This window comes from Anarrhichthys ocellatus, unplaced genomic scaffold, assembly GCF_004355925.1.
Source record: "Anarrhichthys ocellatus isolate YVR2014 unplaced genomic scaffold, GSC_Weel_1.0 scaffold103, whole genome shotgun sequence".
Lineage (NCBI taxonomy): Eukaryota > Metazoa > Chordata > Actinopteri > Perciformes > Anarhichadidae > Anarrhichthys > Anarrhichthys ocellatus.
In genome coordinates this window covers 1,157,290-1,177,716 of record NW_022280133.1, presented here as the reverse complement: position 1 = coordinate 1,177,716, position 20,427 = coordinate 1,157,290, and the positions used below count along the sequence as shown (strand labels likewise).

The 20,427-nt window shown below is 44.1% G+C and overlaps 1 protein-coding gene across 3 annotated transcripts in view; it reads right to left on the bottom strand.

Moving 5' to 3' along the window:
• The window catches only part of LOC116399164 (nuclear factor of activated T-cells, cytoplasmic 1-like), a 58,989-nt gene that overhangs the window by 23,863 nt on the left and 14,699 nt on the right, over positions 1-20,427 (bottom strand). For all 3 annotated transcript variants that reach the window (XM_031876116.1, XM_031876117.1, XM_031876118.1), the window contains exons 4-8: positions 19,761-19,963; positions 16,165-16,337; positions 15,049-15,189; positions 5,614-5,669; positions 3,479-3,611 (exon numbers count right to left, since the gene is read on the bottom strand). In XM_031876116.1, the coding sequence (XP_031731976.1) occupies positions 3,479-3,611; positions 5,614-5,669; positions 15,049-15,189; positions 16,165-16,337; positions 19,761-19,963 (706 nt within the window). The remainder of the gene's footprint in view (positions 1-3,478; positions 3,612-5,613; positions 5,670-15,048; positions 15,190-16,164; positions 16,338-19,760; positions 19,964-20,427) is intronic.

Sequence of the window (20,427 nt, the reverse complement as noted above, 5' to 3'; positions counted from 1 at the left end):
CCCCCCCCCCCCCCCCCCTTCCAGCTTCCAACCACAAACCAATGCAGCGGAGGGAGTCTGCACCCGTTTGCGTTAAGAATAGAACTCGATCTTACAGAGGAATCTCCAAACGGCCTGTAAAAATAAAGGGGTTCCGAGAAGTTCTTCGCTCAAGCTTTCGGTCACTGCCAGGACTTTTTTTTTTTTTTTTTTTTTTGCCGTTTCTTGTTTAATGTGGTTGGTGAAAAACTGTTTTTCTTATTCGAAGAGCGACACGTCACGTCTCTACTCACGCAATAACGATTGGAAGGGAGCTTGGAAAAGAGGGGCTCATTCCTGGAGCCAGACAAGGTGTTCCGTATGTTCATCTCCGCATCACAGAAAGGCAAACGGTCTTAATCAGCAACAAATGTCTTCTCGATCCATCTGCTGAAGGCAGCTTTGCCTCATGTTCAGTAACTTGTGAGCAGCAAAACATTTCTCTTGATTGGCTTTTCATGTTTTTATGTATTTTACTTAAATAAATTCATCAGGATTAAACAATTTTTATTAAACTTTCTAACGGCCAGGGTCTTTAATTCTCTGAAGCCCAACTGAAGGGCATAAAGACACCATGTGCTCTCTGACATACTGTACAGTGCTAAAGACACATTTCAAAGAAGCTGTTTCTGACTGGCTCAAATCATACCCCAATGGCAATGCATCAACAGGTCAACAGCACCCCTCTACTCATATCACTGAGCCGTATCTTTGTCTATCAGCTAGAGTAAAGAGTGGCCATGACTCCACTACAGACTGCATCTGATAATATGTTATCATTTCACGTTTTGGAGGCAGGGTGAGGTCGACAGAATATGAGGGTCTGCTTACATGTGTGAAACAAAACAGTCTCTATCGAAGTAATATTCTCGATTGAGATGAGGGGAACACACGGCATAGTGAAAGTCGGCATCGGTGTTTAGCCACAATAGGTGCCAACCGCATTTGCATGAAAGAACAACAAGATGCTCACATGACCTGAATGGAAAATAAAGGTGGTTTTCACTAGCATCTGTGTCCCGGAGTGTTTGCTTCATCCTTCCGCTGTTTCAAACAAGTCAGGCTATTTAAAGGTTTGGCTTTTTATAGATGAGCAGACACCCGAGTGTGAAAGAAATGTTCTCTCTAAACAACGTCAGTGACCACAACTGTGCTTGAAGTGGGACAGCGGGCCGGAAGAGTCTTTTCATTACGAGCGAGCAAAAAAGAAAAAAAAGTGTTGACAACGGTGTGTGTGTGTGTGTGTGGGAGTCCTCCTCCCCAGCCCACCCCGAGTACCTGGCCACAGTGTTGGTTGTTTCTCTCAGTGATGACACACAAACATACACACACACACACGCACACACACACACACACACACTGACATCTTCAAAAGCAAACAGCTTCACTAGGATTTCCTCATTCTTTGTTGCTGTATTGAAACCCTCTGTGGCAATTCATCATTGCCACAGAGGGTCTGCTTACACTCATTATAACCTTTGTACAGAATTCTTTGTGAATGCTTTTCAATGGGAGAGCACTGATTAGTCACTATGCCGGTATCATTACGAGGAAAATACATTTTTGCCATCGTATCAGTATTTCTATCTACATTTATAACTACAACTATTGTTCTCAAACCCCCTTAAAATCTCATTGACAATGTATAGCCAATGTCAATGCTAATGCAAGTTGCAACTCGCGACTCCGCCGGCTGTGATGTTACTCCACCAGAGAAATTATGTTTTTTTTTGTGTCGCCTGCAGAGGTTTTCTCAATGAAATGAGATTACTTCTGCACCTAGAGCAGCTTTGCCTCAGCTGCTATCCAGCACAGTTCCAATATTACACTCTAGATTCCCTCTTTGACTGAAATACTGAATATTTCTTTTTAGAAATGTTGTATATTTTATTGTGTGCTTTCAAGCGAGTGGTAAATCTCAAAATAGAACTCAATAGCTTGTGATCCGTGGCCTCTTTGGCTGTAACAGTTGTGAGTTAATTATGCTCCTTTGCGAAGACACTGGCCCTGCTTGTGTGGTCCGCACTGTACTTGCGGTTAACTTGGCAACAAAAGAGAGAACACAACAAGTCATCTTTTAATTAGAGCTGTGTTTATGCTCAGGGAAATGACTTAGAGATGCGTAGTAGAGGCTGATAAGCCTCTACATCTCCGCCCTTCTCTCTCCCTCTCCTCTCCCGTGGAAATACAGTTTGTGAAATGGATCTGCTATATAAGGACACTGTTCGTCAGCCCTACGCTGGTCCAGTTACCCACGATGAACTCGTTCGTCATATATTCAGGCATTTCCAAATAGGGCCTTGCTTGACTTTCGCTCGGAGCCTCGTCCAAAATCCCAAACACTTATCTCCTGTGGCCATAAATACATCTGCTGATAATCTAAATGTCTCATCGTATTAACTCAATAAGCAATGCATGCTCTCCCAGCAGCATTAGACCCATTAGACGACTGATCAATGAATACAAGGTAACATTGTTTTTGATCTAATGGATTTTCGTTGGTTATCACGCGTAGGATGCAGGTCTCATAAAGGTAAGGTTGCTGGTTGGAATTCCTAAACTAGCTGGGACTATGTGGGGAAACCAGCCTTCAGCAACTATTGATCATGTGCCAGAATAGTTGTTTCGTACTCTACGAAAGACCCAAAAGCCCGACTGCTTCAGTGAAGCTGCTCAAAGGACTTTGCCACTATAAACGGGAGGCGTTGTTATGCTGAAAGAAGAGCAAGCATGCTTAGTCAACTTTCTCTGAACACATAAAGATAAAATAACAGTATTCCAGTCGGAATGGTTGAAAGTGATACCAAAGCTGATAGTTCACCTGCGCCCATTGTGAAAAGTCAACAGCTCGCAATGCAATTTTGAGGCTGAACTCTTCTCTAAACTCTCAGCGATACATTCTTCAAATTCCAATGTGAAAGCCATCTATAAACACTGAGGCCAGGGACACATGATAAACACAGAGAGAGGTATTCCTAGGGTTTTCAGGTTGCTACATGAATGACAGGGCAAAGCACTGCCTGGTAGATGCACTTGTGTGTGTGTGTGTGTGTGTGTGTGTGTGCACGCATGGGTGTGAAAGTCAGGTCGCCGGGGGGATTGACTTCTCTTCATCAACAGTGCTCGGAGGCTCTGTCACTCAGCAGGTACACCTCATCGCTGGGGAACGCCGTCTCCCTCCAGAGTAAACACACCTCACATCTTCTGCTCTCACTCGCAGGCTACGGGCCGAGCGGTGCCAGGTGTAAATGTCGAAAACGCCGACCAACAAAAAAACGGCCGCAAATTTCGCACGGCATGTTGACGGCCGCGAGAAAACTACAGTGGACGGATGTCAAGACCTGGACAAATACTCTATGTGACGAACGCGGAGCGTGCAGCTTGTGAAAAGCGTACATGTCTGTCAGTGATTATTTTTAAAAAAGGAAAGGAAAAGAAAAGAAATATCTATGATGATTACCGTTAGGAGGCAGGTAGGTGAAGCGCTGGTACTGGCTCCTCTTCCTTTTGCCGTTGCAGACGTAGAAGTTAACCTGCACCGGGCTGGATATTCTCTGGTTCCTGTACGGCGGGATCTCCACAACAAGAGTACTCTAAAATACAAAGAGACACCGTAAGATATTTCAACTGTATGAGATAAGACAGCTGCCGATAGCATAGAAAAATAACAGTGCCTTCATTAGTTGTATTTACACATCAGATTTCACTCTCCAACTCTCAGTTTGTAGTCCAGCTTCCTGCAGCCTATTAATCAACGGCTATGTTTATTTTACTTCATTTAGGGTACTGCTTTCAAGAGGCCGGACTGGGAACTGATCTAAATGAGCTCGTCTGGACTGTGTAGACGCAGCAGTAGACCCCCATGAGGTTGGTCCAGTGCCCGTGTTTGTCTCCGAGGAAAACCCCAGGGCTTGGCTTTGTACAGCATGAGAGGAGAGAGGTAGCCGGCTTATTTGTTTGCACAGCCATGCCTCCCTGCGGAGAGGCTCGCCTGTCCCCCTCCCCCTAGGCAAGAACTCGGCAAGTCTGGACGGATGTGAACTTTCGACTGCTGTCTTGATGACAGGGGAACATGGAGGGAATTTGCCAGAGTTTTTGCATCTAATTCCTGGGATGGCTGTCACTCTCATTGAGGTCCAAACAGGCTAGAGTGACAGGAAGCAGGTTTTTGTAGGTCATCGCTGTGGATGGAGGGAGCTGTGGGGGGGGGGGGGGGGGGCGTGAGGGACTTGCGGCCTCCGCCCCCGTCTGCCCTCCAGATGACGACAAAGAAAACATGCAGGTGGCTGATTGAGTGTCTCCAGTGCGTGCGTGTGTGTGTGCGTGCGCACATGGCTTTTCCCTCTCCATCCTAACCAATGAAAGTTAGCACGCTCTGGATGGCAATAAAAACACTGTCGGGCAGGCAGTCTGGAGCACTTTAGGGTAGTCTGGTGGCAACTGACATAAGAGGAAGGCCAGAGCCCTCTTGCCTTCCCTCCCCACTTGTTTTTTAGATCTACAAATAAACACGCATTAGTATTTGTCTTTCATCGAACCTCGCCTGCCCACACCGCCGCCGCCCCGGCCGGGCCTTGCACGCCCCGCTAATTTTTCCAGCATCTGGGACCCCAGCCATGGCACATCAGCAGCCCTACAGGCCAATTAGATACCGGTCCATATTTACCCTCCTGACGCAACCAAGTAATTTACCTGAGTGAAATAGCAACAACAACAAGAAGAAAAAACACCCTCAAGTTGCAGCATTTAAATGCGTGTGGGTTATTTTAGACCCTGTGCGAGCGTAAATTGCCTCAGGTAGTTTACACAAATAAAGGGGGAGGTGTGTGGGGGGGGGGGGGGGGGAAGCATGAGACGTCGCTGATGAAAGGCATCGGCAATGCAAAACATACTGTCATCTCGCACAAGCAAACGCGTTTTTCGCAGATCCCGTACTCGACTCTCCGCACTGCAGGCAGACCTAACGATCCTCAGTGAAGTCTTGATTAAATCCAGAGCACAACCGGGCTTTCTGTGGCACGTACAACAACATTCGCTTCGTTCCCTTTCACCCCGGTTTGTATTAACACAATCTGAATGTGTGGCTGAGCATCAGTAAAGCAACTGTACTGGTTTATTTTCTCATTACGGCTCTTATGAAAAGCAGCAGGTAAAAGCAGGGGTGTAATCCACTCTTGGCTGCATGATCCCAGCACAGACAGACAGTTCAAGTCCAATTCACCACACCGCAGCACTTTGCTGTGAACTCAACGTCTGGCTATGCTGGGAGGACTGTGGCGTGCGCGCGTGTGTGTGTGTATGAGTACTTCTATTTTGTAATCCATGCGTGCGTGTGTTTTTGTGTGTTGGAGGCAAAAACAATATGACAGCCTCTGTTTACTCCGTTAGGGTACAGAGATTTTGTGAAAATTCTATTCAGGATTGCATGGGCTAATCATCGTATTCTATGTTGCAACTTGTAATGCCTTAACAAAGGTTACATCATTACAGGGGACAGATGAGGAAGAGACAGAGAGGAAAATATAGAAATTGTCAAGGGAGGGTGGGACTGAAGACAGCAGGAGCATTTCCAATGAGTCTTTGAGGTGCACTTACATTTTTGACGGAGTCCTTGTCAACTTTGGCTTCTGTCTCCCACAGATGATGCCCATCTATTGGCAAAAGAATACAATACAACATTTAGTATGATGCTAAAAACAAGATAGACCTTAGATGGAGGGCGGCTATAATCTGCAGATGATACTGATTATCAATGAAGAGATGTGTGGTCTGGCGGCGGGTAAGGGGATTAGGATGGGTAGTGATGAAACAATTAGCTGATTATACAAGTCTTTGAAAATTGAAAACCTTTTTTTCACATTGATCCTATCTCACTATTTATAATTCATATTATTTTTAATATTTTATTCTTTATCAATTAATGTTTTGTCTACATTATGTCACTTTTTGTTATTGCCAGGGTATATCCTAAAAATCAATCCAATTTGATCACAATAAAAATAAAAGAACATTGAAAACCTTTAGGTCTCAGAATTTAAAAATGCAAAACAAAACAAAGGGAAGATATCATTTTAGGTTTTGGAAAATTGTGATGGGAATTTGTCACTATTTCATCCAAAAATATCATGACGTTAAGCACTAACTTCAGCCCAAGGTCAGATCTTGAACTGGGACCGCTCACTTTCTTATTCAGTTTTCATCTCTGTTGAATTTATCATTATTTCTGTCCCTTCATTAAATCCTTGATTAGATTCTTTCTATTCTCCCCCCTTATTTCTATTCTTAACTCTGCTCTAGAAAAAAAGAGTAAAGAACAGCAGCTTTTCTTTGTTCTCTTTCTTCTCATCTCTCTCGTCTTGTTGTGGTAAGGAGGTTCCCTTTGCTGCCATGCAATAAAAGGCCTGTGAGCTACTGCAGCTGTTGGAAGCCTGCAGAAGCTCAGCACACATTCTTTGTGTTTTCTCTGTGATTTCATGCCACACCTTAGCGAACAGACTCTCGGGGCTCTGCTTGGGCAATCAGCACCGACCACAGTGTATTTTTGTTTTCTTACTTTTTTCAGAACCGATGACTCACTAGGGCTGTCAGAAATAGAGGTGACACAGAACAGTCTTTGTGTCAGTGGCACACCATGTGAGGCAATAGCATGGGCAACTGTGGCACCGCTACTGTAAGCTAGCAGCAGCCGTGACTTTAGAAACGCTGTGCTTTGCTTCTGGGAGTTTCCAAAGAACTGATAGCAGACGTCCAGCAGCTCTGGAAGATGTAAAATCCTTTGTTTTTTTTCTTTGCCCCCCCAAAGAATTATGTTTTTCACATCATACAGCGAGTAAAAGAATAAAGGATCCCAGCCACGGGTGGTTTATTATTGGTGAGCTGTGGTAGTGGGGGCCGGTGCTCCGCTTTCCTATTCAGAGGGTGAACATCAGCAGATACTATCTCTTTCCAAAATGGCCATATTAAAAGCCAAGGAAAGAGAAAAACAGACGGTAAACAGATCAGATAAGGCTTTTCTATTTGAACTCGGGGAAATCAGAGTTACATATGGAGAAATGGAATAGAAGCAGGGTCCTATAGGACTGCCGTGTGGCGCACCGAAATTACACTGTGTATTTGGCAGGTGATTGAGATGCTGAAAAGAAAGAGGGGCGCACGTAACGCTGTGAAGAGGCTCAGAGTATGGAAGGGCAATCAGAGTGAGCACAGACAGGGAGAAGGTCAGAGAGACAGAGACAAACAGAGATGAGCATTCCTCATGTTACATCTAGGGGAACCAAGAGGGAATCTCACCCGCCTCCACTCTGGGAGACACTCCAAGAGGGAAACCTTAGACCACGACGTCAATCCTAACCTCCACTGGTAAACATGTTTTTCAAACTTTTCTTTCTCTTTCACTACCTTCTTCCCGATCTTGTCTCTCACCTTTTATAGCTCCACGCCACTTCGTTCCTCCAATCTGCTCAGTCAGACTTCAGCAAATCTGAAACCAAGACGCGAATTGGGAAGGGGCCACATGTTGCATACCTTTGCGAGTCAGAGAGCGTGCTGTAAGACTGATAACCGCAGAACTTTCCATTCACTGCTTCTTCCCTGCAACATCTGCAAAATGCTTCTGTTCCCGACAACACCTCCGCCTTCGCGCAGCAACCACCCACGCGCTCGCATCGCACACACGCAGCCACAGTATCCTCTACCTTTGTTCAGGCCTTCGGCTTGAATGGTAAGAGTGGGAAGCACGTACAATAGAGGGTATAGGAGATTTGTCCGGAGAAGTCTTACTCGAAGTCTTGAAGAGACTTGCTCGCGAAGGTAAACCAACCATCTGCCTTTTGCTCTACATGACTCACTTGTGCAAATGATATCCACAAAGACTAACACCTACAGAGACAACCAGGACAACACACTCATCATCAGGCAATTAGGCTACATGCAGGGTGAGGCGTCTTGGAGTCTTCTTCAATTCTTGACAACGCATAATGTTGTGTTCATGGTGTTAACACAGCAACAGTGTTGCTGCTATGGTAAATCTCACACAAACAAATCCTCTCATTTTGAGTAATTTCATGGACTTAACTTTGGTTAATGATAAAGATGTGTGTCCTCCATCTGGTGTCATCAAAAGGCAAACAACCGCTGCAGACACCAACTATATTTTTAGGTAAATCCTATTCCTTGGGTTTAACAAAGCCCAAAATAGTAGAGTAATAGCATCTCTGTCCTCACAATGACTTTGCATATTTTGGCTTTCCACAGGTGATTTCTTTTCTCCTAAAAAGTGTTGTGTAATGCACAAGAACTTCCACAGTCCAAAGAGAATATTTGAGGATGGAAAATATGATTCAGATTCTTAATTGCTGAGAATTTCTCGTGAAACAACCCAGATGTATTTTGCAGCTACGGTAGCCTATGTCTCTTTTTCCAGAGCGATTTTCAGGAGTATTTTTCTGTCCTGTTTACATACATCAAGTTTATATTCCGCTTTAGTGCCGTTTTGCTGTTCCTACCCAAAAGTAAAATACTTCAGTAGTTTTACACATAGTTTCACATCAATTACTTGGTTGTCCAATGAGGAGCAAACCTAAAAGGCCAAAAAGGGGTTCCCCTGTGACTGATCCCAGAGGTGCAGCTGCTTTCCCCTCTGATGCACCTGACCTCTGCCAATCTGAGGAGTGGTGAAACTGGAGAAAGGTCAGGCTGCTTCAAATTGAGAGGCTTCTGTATAAATCAAGACCTGACAGTAGATCCGTGATGGGTTTATAGTCAGAAAGTGAGTTATTCTTGGTGTAAAACAGGGAAAGCGTGAGCTGACTTGACCTGTGGGTGCAGGCTGAGGAGGACGGCGGCCAGTAGAGACAGATTTTTTTCCTTTTATCAAGCTGTGTGGCATTGAGTCTGAAAAGGATCTAAAGACGGAGAATGATGGCTGGAACACCATCCAGACATTTACATTCGTATAATATTTGTGTTCACATGGAAGCCATCATGGTTGGTTGCTCTCCATGGTGTGTTGCACAGTATATCAAAACCTAGGGAAGGGTCACTGCAAGACCCTTACTGACAAATCCTTAAACTGACTGTATGGTGAGCGACGACATTCAGGTCATTAACATAGCAGTTAACAAATATGTAAAAATATAATAGAGTAATGTCTACCTGAGCGGGTAAGTCACTCTCCTTCTGTGTGGGCTGTTATTCTGAGCTTCTCTATGCTGTGTTTACATAGCCAGGCCGGCAGCGCATGTCTTTTAGTGCATGTGGCTACCTCATGGACGCCGCCGATGGCGTCTTTGTGGAAAGCGTAGCGCACGCCCTCCGGTTCTCAGGTAAACACTATTAGCCGTCAGCACTGTTGCAGTTGTTTGCAATGTTAGCCCTGTTAGCACGGTTAGCTGCTCTGAACTATTTGCAGACAAAGTCAACCCGAAGTCCCATGCATTGAGCAATATTTTATCGAGATATACTTATTCCATGGAAAGGGCATTTTCTTATGACCTGGCACAGAAAGGGAAGTGGAAACAATTGCCTCTGTCTGATCTGAACCACTTCCCTAGCTAGGACATGTTCAGAGAAGTTTGAAGAAAGGGTGGAGGCCACGGGACATCTTTCTGTTACGATACCGGCATGATCCCTTTGAAGTATAGATGTGCTCAATGAATAGGCATTCCAAAATAGTTCACTGGTCTGTTGCTGATGAAACCTCACACCATAAAAGAAATACGTTTTAATGAGCCAGAGGCATTGAGAGGCAAACTTTCAGTACTATTTCACATAAGCTTCATCCTGTAACGGGACACTTTAGTTTAACTTTGCATCATTACACTGAAAATGTGTATAATACAGGCTAAGCCAGCCAAATGAGCGTGCCGCTCAACACCGCTCTCATATGGTGCTAAAATGCTTTTCCGGTCCACCCTCAGGTAAACACTGTTACTTCTGTCGTTTGCCGTACTTTGTACTGTTAGCGCTTTTAGCACCGTTAATTATGAGCCGCCGGCTGGGGCACCGCCATGTTGAGAGGCAATCAAAATGCTCTCGAATGCTCTTTCCTTCCAATACTGTATGTCATGGTTCGCTCTTTTGGGGTAGCGACCCATCCGTTCCTCTCAGGCACAGCAGTAGTTACTCGATGCTTTATGGCGGATGGCAAAGATCATGAGAGGTTAAGTCCCTCCAGCTCTGTTAGAGGGCTCATCTTGGAACTACAATTTTTGCACATACTCATTGATTTTGGTGCAGTATATCATCCTAATTAGACAGGATACTGTAACTCACACTCCTCTAATCTCTAGCCTGAAGCAGGGGTGGAGGATGACCTTACACTGCCATAGTGGCAAAATATGAGCCAAGATTATGCAGGTTGTTCTAGCCTGAAGCCAAAGGGCAGTCTAGACATACCGCTAGAAGTACAATACATCGACCGATTAGTCTGGTGTTTAGACTTGTCTACTGTAGAAGTGTTCAACGAAGTATAAACAGTCTATGAATGAACTCGAACAGTACAGATCACAGACAGTGAGGTCTGCGCTCCTCGAATTAAAAAGGCATGAGGATCCAAATAGTTCAGCCCTTTTGCTGAGGAGTCTCCACATGACAAGGGAAATAGCCAAAGGATATTGCTGTGGACTCTTCTGTCCTAATGTTACAGATTAAACTGTAGCTCAGACTTCTCTTGGTCCTGAAGCAGAGGTGAAGACCAGACTTCTCCCTGCTGCAGTCCAGGCATGTGTGTGGTGCTGCCAAGCTCTCGGCAACGCTCCAATCCGACCAGATGTAAAAACTATCGAGCTCACCAGGGAATTCCCTCACCTCCCCTCTGAGTCAGAGTGTAGGCTTTCCCCAGCCCTCCCTCCGTCCGTCTGTCTGTCTGTCTCTATTTTCCCTGCCTCTAGCACTCATTCCATCCATGGAAAGCGGGCAAGCCAGAACGCACACTGCAATAGGTGCGCCAGGTATTTCCTCCAACTCCTGCGCCAAAAGAGCGGTTCGGCCAAACCGAAACACTGACACAACCTCAAGACATACATATAATAAAAAACCAAGCACGACGATGCAACAAAAAAAAAGATGGAAAGTTTCATAAACGCCCACATTGCGGCTACGTGGAGGGTACAACTCTCCACGGCAGAGAAAAAAAAATGATAAGGCCTATTAAAAATACATGTCAACAATAATTACCATTGAAAATAATGTTTACATTACAGCAGAAAGAAAGATGTGGATTTGAGGTTCTTGAGTCTATCATTATCCAGCTACAGTCCGATTCATTTCCTCTCTCTATGTGTGGTCTGTGATGAACAAAAAAACTAGGAAGAACAGTTAAATTGATTCATCCATTGAAGGAATAAATAAAGTTTATTCACTGTATAAAAGTCACATGACCCTACTCCTGGCATTCGTTCACTAAACAAGTCAAGATGAGAGCAGCATGTGATCACTTCTACCCTCCGATGTCTCAGTACACAAGGTCACAAACAGGACTTCTAAGGACGCCCTGTCCATTTTTGTTTGCTTCCCCTCTTCCTCTCCTCTTCCTCTCCTCTTTCTCATCTCTCTGAGGGTCTTGCCTTTTCCGTTTCACCCCTCCACAGGGAACCCCTTGCGGATGACTCACTGAAAACACTTCCTACCGAACAACGCAAACAGGCCCGCAGGCGATCAGCAAAAGCGCGCGCCCAGGTACACAACAACAAACACATACACACACACACACATGCAGTGGAGGCACACAGTTTGCATCAGTTATCCTGTGGGTGACGAAGTGGAGCAGAGGGGATGGACGTGGCATTTGAAAAGTATAAGTAATTATTTTTCAAGGCGCATTAAGGTCTCCCGCAGTGGTGACAGCTATGAGCTCTGCTCATTTGATACTAAGGGCGTCTCGGGGGGGGGGGCAGACAGACAATCAAAACAACACAGAGTGAAGGAGAGAAGCAGTTTAGTGTCAGTGAGAGACATGATTTAACTGTACAGCAGGTTAAAAGAAAACACATATGCAGGGTTTTTCCTGCTTTAGAGATAACAACAAATCTGCCCATCTATGATCATTCGCACTGGTGCAATATGTACTAGTCAAGCACACACTACTGTATGCTCACATAATATTAGGCAGATGCATAAAGTAGTTCTTACTTTAAACATTTAATTTAACCTACTGTCAGATGGAGTTAACTATTTGCCTTTTCATTGATTGATTTCTAGCTTTAAAAAAAAATCTGTATCACTTAAATCCACCCTGGCAGCTGGCAGCTAATACTTTTCTCACTGTTAAGATGATTCCAGAGGCCCCTAAAACCAGTGTAAACTAGGATGATTTTGATGATTTGAGTCAATGATTTGCCAAGGACTAGTGGATGATTTTGGGGTCCCTGTTCTCATCGCTTAACCCGAAACTGTTAATGGGACAATCTCTCAAATGTTGATGTCATCCATTATTTAGGAGTCCAATAATGAATTGAAATCTTCTCTTGTTTTCAAAGCGGGCAATTCCAAAACAGTCATCTGGGTATGTTTGAGCTAAAAGCAGCTACATCCTTGAGTGTATGAAAGCAAATGGAAACAGTTAAAGAAATACATGTATTTATGATTCATGGCTGTCTCATTTGGGCTAATAGGCTTTTGCACTGTTTGTGATCTCCCTCTGACTCGACTTGGGCCATTTAATCGTTGGCAAGAGTTGGATTGGGACACTCGAAAAACCGTCTGTTGCTCCTTAGGATTTGTGGAATTTTCTGGAAGGTGTTTATTGGAGTCAATTTTGGAAAATGAGCAGCCGTCCTGATCTCTGATGGCAGCAACAGTAATGGCTGTCACCACTGTGGCAAAATAAGTGATTGGTGTCATGCCGTACAAAGAGCTCGGCTGTGCGTGTGCGCATGTGCGCGTCCCACTGTGTGTATAAGCACACGTCTGCGACTAGTAATTATTGCGGCGCAATGCTCTGTATTTCATGGGTGCATTTAGTCATGAACTTTTCCAAAGGAAAATAAAACCAAAGTTATAGAAGAAATCTGTAATATAATTATAATTTTATTGGGTTCTTTTTTCTTCCTCATACCAGTTTGGTCCTTCTAAATCAACAGGAGCAATTTTAAGTCTGAGAACCATTATAGAACAGCGGGATTCTCCGATTAAAATGCCAAAAGACAATATTTTGCAGTATATTCGGGACATAAGCACTTTTCCACACTCATACTTGCTCCTAGATAGTTGCCATTAGTGAGTGATGTGTGCGTTCCAGTGTGTGTGCATGCGTGTAGTGTGTTGCTCTGTCTGTAATGGGCTTTTTGACTTTGGAGACCCTGGAAGTGGTGGGTCATTAAAGTTTACATAAAAGCAGACTAAGTAGTAGACAGACAACCTCTCTTTCGATCGCTCTCTCTCTCTCCTTCTCCACACCGCAGAGACGGAAAACAAACCACTGAAATGTCGATGGCAGGCGCGAGTGTGGGGATCCCGCTAGCGCAGAGCTCCACGCCGGCTAATGTCTTTAACGGGTATCGAGGATAGAGGTAAGAAGAATTGGAGGATGAGGGAGTGAAAGGAGAGAATAAGAGGAAACGGAGAGCCCAGGGTAGTCAGTGAGGGGGTGAAAAAAGGGTAACACAACCTTGAAGGGGTCATGAGTCTCAAATAGCAGTGAGAGGAGAGGCGGAGGTGTTGTGTATGTATGGGCTTTCCTCTCAAGGGGATCCCCCTCCATGACTAAGTAAAGCCAGGAGGAGGGAGACCCCGTATTACCAAGTTCATCCACCTCTCTTCACCCCATCTCTACCTATCCCTGAACCCCTAAGGCGCTTAAGAGTGTGCAAGTGTTTTAGCTCGTCTTATTTTGAAGTCACTGAAGGACATTTTTATAATTTTTTGGGAAATTCAGCATTATTGAAGCCTTTCTTTTCCCTTCTAATGTTGAGACTCGATTTTACAAGAGCTATGTTGAAGCAGTCATGAAGGTTTCAAGTATTCTCTATTGATTTAAGTAATTAATTCAGTAGTTTTCTAATTAACCTTCTTACCTAGTTAATAGCAAGTAAACAGCTGAAATGAGATTTGGGAGAAGCTAGTCTCATTTGCCGTGTACTGTATGCTGGGGAGATTCATAAATGTCTATTTTGCATCAAAATGTTAACTCTAATATCTCTATTTTGGGGCTTCTTGTTGTAGTACTGTTTGGAAATATAGCAGATTGAATCTGGCTTTTAAGGACTGTGTCTCGTACGCCCATGTGAGTTGGACATGGTTGCATGCATGACACAATAATAAAAACGTCATTTATTCATTCACTTAGGCATGCAGAGAAGGTCATCCTCTGATGTCCGGGGCTTGTTTTGTCTGTGTTTTTATTTCACTGCGCTGACCAAAAACCTCTTGGTGACCTTAATCTAGAATAAAAAAAGGAAAAGTCAATGTGAAAGTGTAAGTATTTCTGAGTGTAACAAGGAGTCATCACCAGAAATCCATGATTAATCAATTGGTGGATAGCATCAGAGATGCCTCCCACATCCTTCCTTACTTATCGCTCATCAACATTGTGTTTCAGCAAACTTCACTGTGCTTGACCTTTGCTTTGATTAAGTGGGTGGAAATCAAGGAAATGATCATTCACTTGCAACTTTGCACTTCACTGCCGCGGTGAGTATCCGGTAGAATGGGTGAAAGAGGGAGCTACAGCAGTGAGAGTAAGCGAGATGGTTAAATGTCAAAAGCAAGGGAGTCGGGGAGGGAGGGAGGGGAGAGAGGGAAAGTGAGAGAAAGAGACGTTGCACATGCCCTGGTTGTGATTCATTCCTTAACTTGTGGCGAGCACCAGCGAACAGGCAATGGAAACTTCAGCAAATGTAAATACGCTTTGGTTAAAAATATAGTGGCTTAATGCACACCACATGTGGCTCTCTGGCGGGGCCTGCTCTATTTTGACGGGAGGAGAGACGGAGGAAATGCGACGAGGGAAAAAGGGAGAGAGAGACATTTGAAAAGAGATATTAAGAGGGGAGATTGAGAGGCAGTAAACATGGCCGGGTAACGGCTGCTTACCCTGGGCCTTCTCCACGAACACCACCTTGGAGTCAGGGAGGAAGTTGAGGCCACTCAGGAGCATCATTTTGCCTCCGGTGGCAGGGTAACTATCCACAGTCTGCTTCTCCACCAGTGGAAGCTCCTGAGCTGAGCGCTGGGCTGCGGGAGAGGGACACACACATTTCAATACAGTGTGTGTGTGTGAGGAGCCCCACATAAACTCACTGGCTTATCTCCATCCACTCCACGAAGCACAAGCCCGGCACACAGCCAGTCAAACAGCAGTAAAACAGACTTATCAACTTTATTATGATGATTTCATGACCTCGAGCTAAGAGGGTTTTGGCCAACAGCTGCACTTTAAATGACATCAAAAAAAGGCGGACGACTGATCAAAACAACATTTTCATGATCTGATCCTTAAGTCAGTATTTTCCATCGAGCGGCCTATCGCCAACCACCTGTCTCTGCTTTCTGTAACTGTGGCTAGCTAGTCGGCTTTAGCCTCTAGGATTTGGTGATCAGATTCACAGCCAGAGTAACTATTCTATTAAATATATTATCCCACTGCATCATTTCAGAAATGGGAACTTACGCTTACGCGCTAAAGAAATCCTAAATTCACCGCATAAACCTTTCTCAGTAATGATGAACCAACTCAGATTAACATTTACTTTAGACTATAAACTATAATGCCAGCTCTGTCTCACCTCTTACCTTTAATTGGCTTTCCTGGGTGCAAATAACAGCACACCTTCATTCACAAATGAATGACAAAGACACAAAGGTTTCTTTCAATGCGCTCAGTCAACCATGCCAAAACCAGAGGCTGGCAAATGACCTTTGTGGAACCTGTGCTAATGGGGTAGTCTTACCACAATAACTTGTGCATTCAGTCATAAAATGTGAGTTGAAACAGATAACACGTGTGTCTGGCATCACGCACAATGCATCTATTGCTTTGGCCAAATTGCTTTGATCACATAAAGCTTATTGGCTGCAGGGGCACTGAATTTGCTCCAGCAGGTAATAAAACAGCAGCTGGGTTTATTGGATTTCAACAATAGATGCCACCTTTTCCTTAAGTGGCGAGCAAAGAGAGCAGGCGTGCCAGTTGATTTCTGTGCAACTCACAGCATTCGATGGGGTTGGAAGAAGCCTGCAGGGACAGCGTCCTGCCGTTGGGCTGGTTGATGTGCACACGGAACACCAGTCTCACGCGTGTGTTCTTACGTCCGATGTCCGTCTCTCCTTTGCGAAGCTCGATGTCCGAATTGCGCAGCTTCAGGATCCCTGCACAATCAATTCTAGGACAGAGGCGGGGAAGGGTCAAATTTAACACCATATTTCAAAGATGACATTTTATATTCAAGATAATGGAAGAATTACATTTTGTTTTTTTTTGTTTTAAGGCAGACCTGTGTGCTTCTACAAAACAACTGGCTTTCCCTGTTACTGCACCTGGTGTAATCATGCAGGATACTCCCCAACATAAGATCTTCAACAGAGAGTATGGACAAAGAAGTGAAACGGGAGCAAATTTGATGACTCTGGCTGTTTCAACATAAACGACAGTGTGCCGAGAAGCCCGCTGGTGTTACAGATCAAGCTCTGGAGGTCCACTGGAGCATGACCGCGTCGTTATTAATACTGCGTGTCATCAAAGACAGAGTTGGACATTAATGACTTCACGTCACATTTTTAAAGGGTCACGGTGGTCCAAGAATTAGCAGCTCTCTCTGGAGGAATCCTCGGGACTGAGCGCGCCATCAAACACAGTCCCATCAGCTGCAGCCGGTATACACAAAGTCACTTTTATTGCTAAGCTGAGCGCACCAAGCCTCTCCGGTCCCTTCACACCATTGGAGCCTTACGCTTCATATGTTCAGGGTTGAAAACCCTCTGCTAATCATTGCCACGTGTAGCAATAGACTCTTTTCTAAGCTGTCTGTCTTTATTTCATTTCACAATTTGGAAGGCAAAAGGGGTGAATTTTCTTTCCCTTTTCTTAGTGGAAAAAAGGCATTCATTTTCAGACGTGGCCTTTCATGAATTTAAATAAAACTAGTGTGGCTGGTAAAAAAAAAAGTGAGCGAATACGAATAGGATATGGTTTGGCACTTCTGTTATTTTACATGGTAGCTTTTTTGGCACTATTCCTGGAACAGGGTAAATGTCAGGTTTTATACCAATCCATTTCTCCCCTTTTACTTTGGTTTGGACAATTTGAATAAATAATAAAAAAAAAACGATATGCAACGCTGGCTACCCACTCTTTATCAGCCTCGCATGATGCAAGTGTTGTGTGATGCATGCAGTTTTAAAACAAACACAGGATGAATCTCCAGCAAGGAAATGTTTAGACTAGACATGCTCAATATGTGAGCTATTAAACAACTCTTTCATAGTTACTGTAGATGTAACAGTCAAAAACCTATTCTAAGCATCCCCTTAGTGATTAGGTTACATGTATTTATGATCATGCAGTATATTCATTTGTAGAAGCATGCACATTACTTTAAATTGAGCTACTGTAGGTGTACGTGCATGAGATGGATTTTCCAAGAGTAGGAAAGAAAGACTGATTGAAACTGTCTGAAAGTTTGATTGCAGTTCTCGACTGTCCGCATCCCACACAGCGAGCAATGATCGCTGGCACGAGAGCAGGGAGATGGATGCTGCGTTATCAAGACGACTGTTAAACAGCTCAGTGGAAAGAGACAGCTGACGGCTTTTCATTGACCTTTCAGACAGTCAGGGGAGAAAGAGAGAACTTTCACTCCTCTTCCTTTAGCGTGTGCGCTGACGACAAAGGGGAACAGAAACTTCCTCCTCAAATATTTTTTCAATATCGTGTTCATCCTAAGGGACGCGTTAAGTCAAATGGGTGAGGGGCGCCCCTAAATGTGATACAATATAAGGGATATTGTGGTATCGTTGGAAAAGATATTGTAAGGCGGTAGCCTATGGATGTTAAAATCACCCATGCACAGCAAAAGCAGGCCACTGTCCAGTCAGGAAACTCTTATGTCCTATGAATATATTCAGAATCTCCTGCATTTCAACAATCATGAAAAAATGTCCCAAGAAAATAGAGATTCATTAAATCATAACTAATCCGTATTTTACATTTTTCAAACCAGTAGGATAAACCTGAGGCGCAGTAAGAGGTAACGGTCTTATGTAACCTATGTTCGGATACAGCGGTTTTATCCATAACACAGAGCTCTGGGCCCCAGTCCAACAAAATCCACTGCAGCTTAGTCTGAATGGAGCCCCAGGACAGGAGCTACTGCCTGGACACACTGCAGAGCACAGGCCCCTACTGCAGGACTGGAGGAAGAGAGAGGCCAAGGCTGATTTACCTCAGGCTACAAACCGATGCTAACTTCTTTTTAAAGGTAGACTAAGGTCGTATTTAGGAGAGGACTTCGGGCAGTTCCACTCTTTCACAAAGTAAAATGTGTCTGTTCATTTCTGTTTGAGCTCACAGACCACAGGAAGTCAAAAGGAGCAGACAGCCTTCCTCACTGGCAAAGAAACCTAGCTTGCTGGCGAGCTCATCTTATGCTGAACACAAATGTTTGCTCACATTCATATTAGCAAATTTAATCAGGTAACGGCAAATTGTGCATTAGCACAACCTTCAAGGGCTTCGGAGTTGGTTAACAATGCTGCTGTTTGTTAGTGGATATGAATCAAGCACAACAGCTTTCAAATGGATTCAGAAGTTTTCAAACTTTTCGTACTTACACTCACATAGTCTATTTTTAGGCATAGTGTTACAGACTGCCACTGGTGTTAATTTAGATTACCTATAGTTCCTCACACCTTCATGGCTTACTTGGACACTTGAATTGAACACCACCATCGTTACTGCTATTGGCAACACCTGTGTTGTTCCTACTATGGCAAGTCAAAATGTCTGCTATGAAGGCCTATATTTACTTGGGTTTTAATAAGCATATGTGTGCATTCACGATTGTAATTATTCACCAAGAGTGATTTTGTGCACTTTTTATTCCTTTATACATTTTAATTGATATTAATTGCCATTGTTTTGCTATTGCTAAATGTCTACCACAATTTCAAGTTCTGTTTGTGATGAGTGCCAGTTTTTTGTTTTATTGCACATTGCAAGCCACAGGGCTAAGGGAAAAATTGTGAGCATCAAACATTTCTGGATCACAATTTTGGGGTGCGGAATTCCTTTCAGCAGAGCTTTTACTTCAGTAGTGGTGTTCTAATACATTCAACTTGTTGGCAAATATTGGCCAGGCCTTATGTAATGGGACTACATCCTACTGGACAACCATGTGTCTCTCAGCGATTCATGGCTCTAGTCCGGTTGTTACTTTTTAAGTTATTATTTGGGCAAAAAATTCCCCACAAAACGTTCGTGAGTGCTCCTCGTAAAACATTTACTTTACAACTGCAAGCCTCTCAATTTTAGAGTCCTAAGTCACCCAAGTGCCTATTTCATTTCCTTAGAAATCATGCATCTCTGGGAGTCAAAGCACGGCTCTCACTGTTGAAGGCCTATTCAGAAGTGTGTGCTGTAAACCTATCATCGGGAATTCTGTTTGTATAACCTAAGCAAAGAGGAAAGTGCTGAGAGAAAGAAGCCAGTGTGTGTTATTGTGGGTGCATTTTAAAGAAAAGAGTTACTGGTGAAGAGAGTCGAAAGTAAAAGACTGATAGGCGACTTGTGAAGGTCTAAGGGCACTCACATGGCTCTCATGTTGTTTTCAGGCAGCAGAGGGATCTCCAGAACTTTGGTGTTGGATTGCATGACTTCATGGCTGGCGGTGGAGACGGTTTTGCCAGTGATGCGGTGAACCTGGTAGAAGGCATGTGGTCGCAGGAGGCGGTCGTCTGCGGTCCCGATGAACAGCTGCAGGGTGAGCGGCTCACTTTCCATGTAGCCATAAAGCTGGCGGGAGAACAAAGGGACCCAGGTGAGAGGCAACATCAGGTTTTTAAGACCTCCATCTCAGGCGACCCCTCATTTAGGAAATAGAGATTGAATGCCCATCGGCTCCTGATGGTTAAAGGGGCTTTTAATGATAGCTCTGACATGGTAGAGCTGCTGCAAAAACAAGCCCTTTGTCTTTGTTTGTGTCTTTGAAACCTGTTTTTAGTGGTCTTTGTTGTCCTTTTTTAGCTAGTTCTAAATTCCTTTAGGGGTGGGTGAAGAAAAACGTTTTGGGATGTCTCTGAGTCTGTCTGGGGTTAGGGATCCTCTGTACGGAGACATGGAGGCTGATGGAGATGCCGGCTTCCCAGATCTATTGAAAATGGCATTGCTGCTGTTAATAAAAGTGCCTTCAAAGAGACTCAGTGGAAAGTGACCTTACAGAGACAAAATAACCAGGGCAATCATCTCAGGTCTGCCTC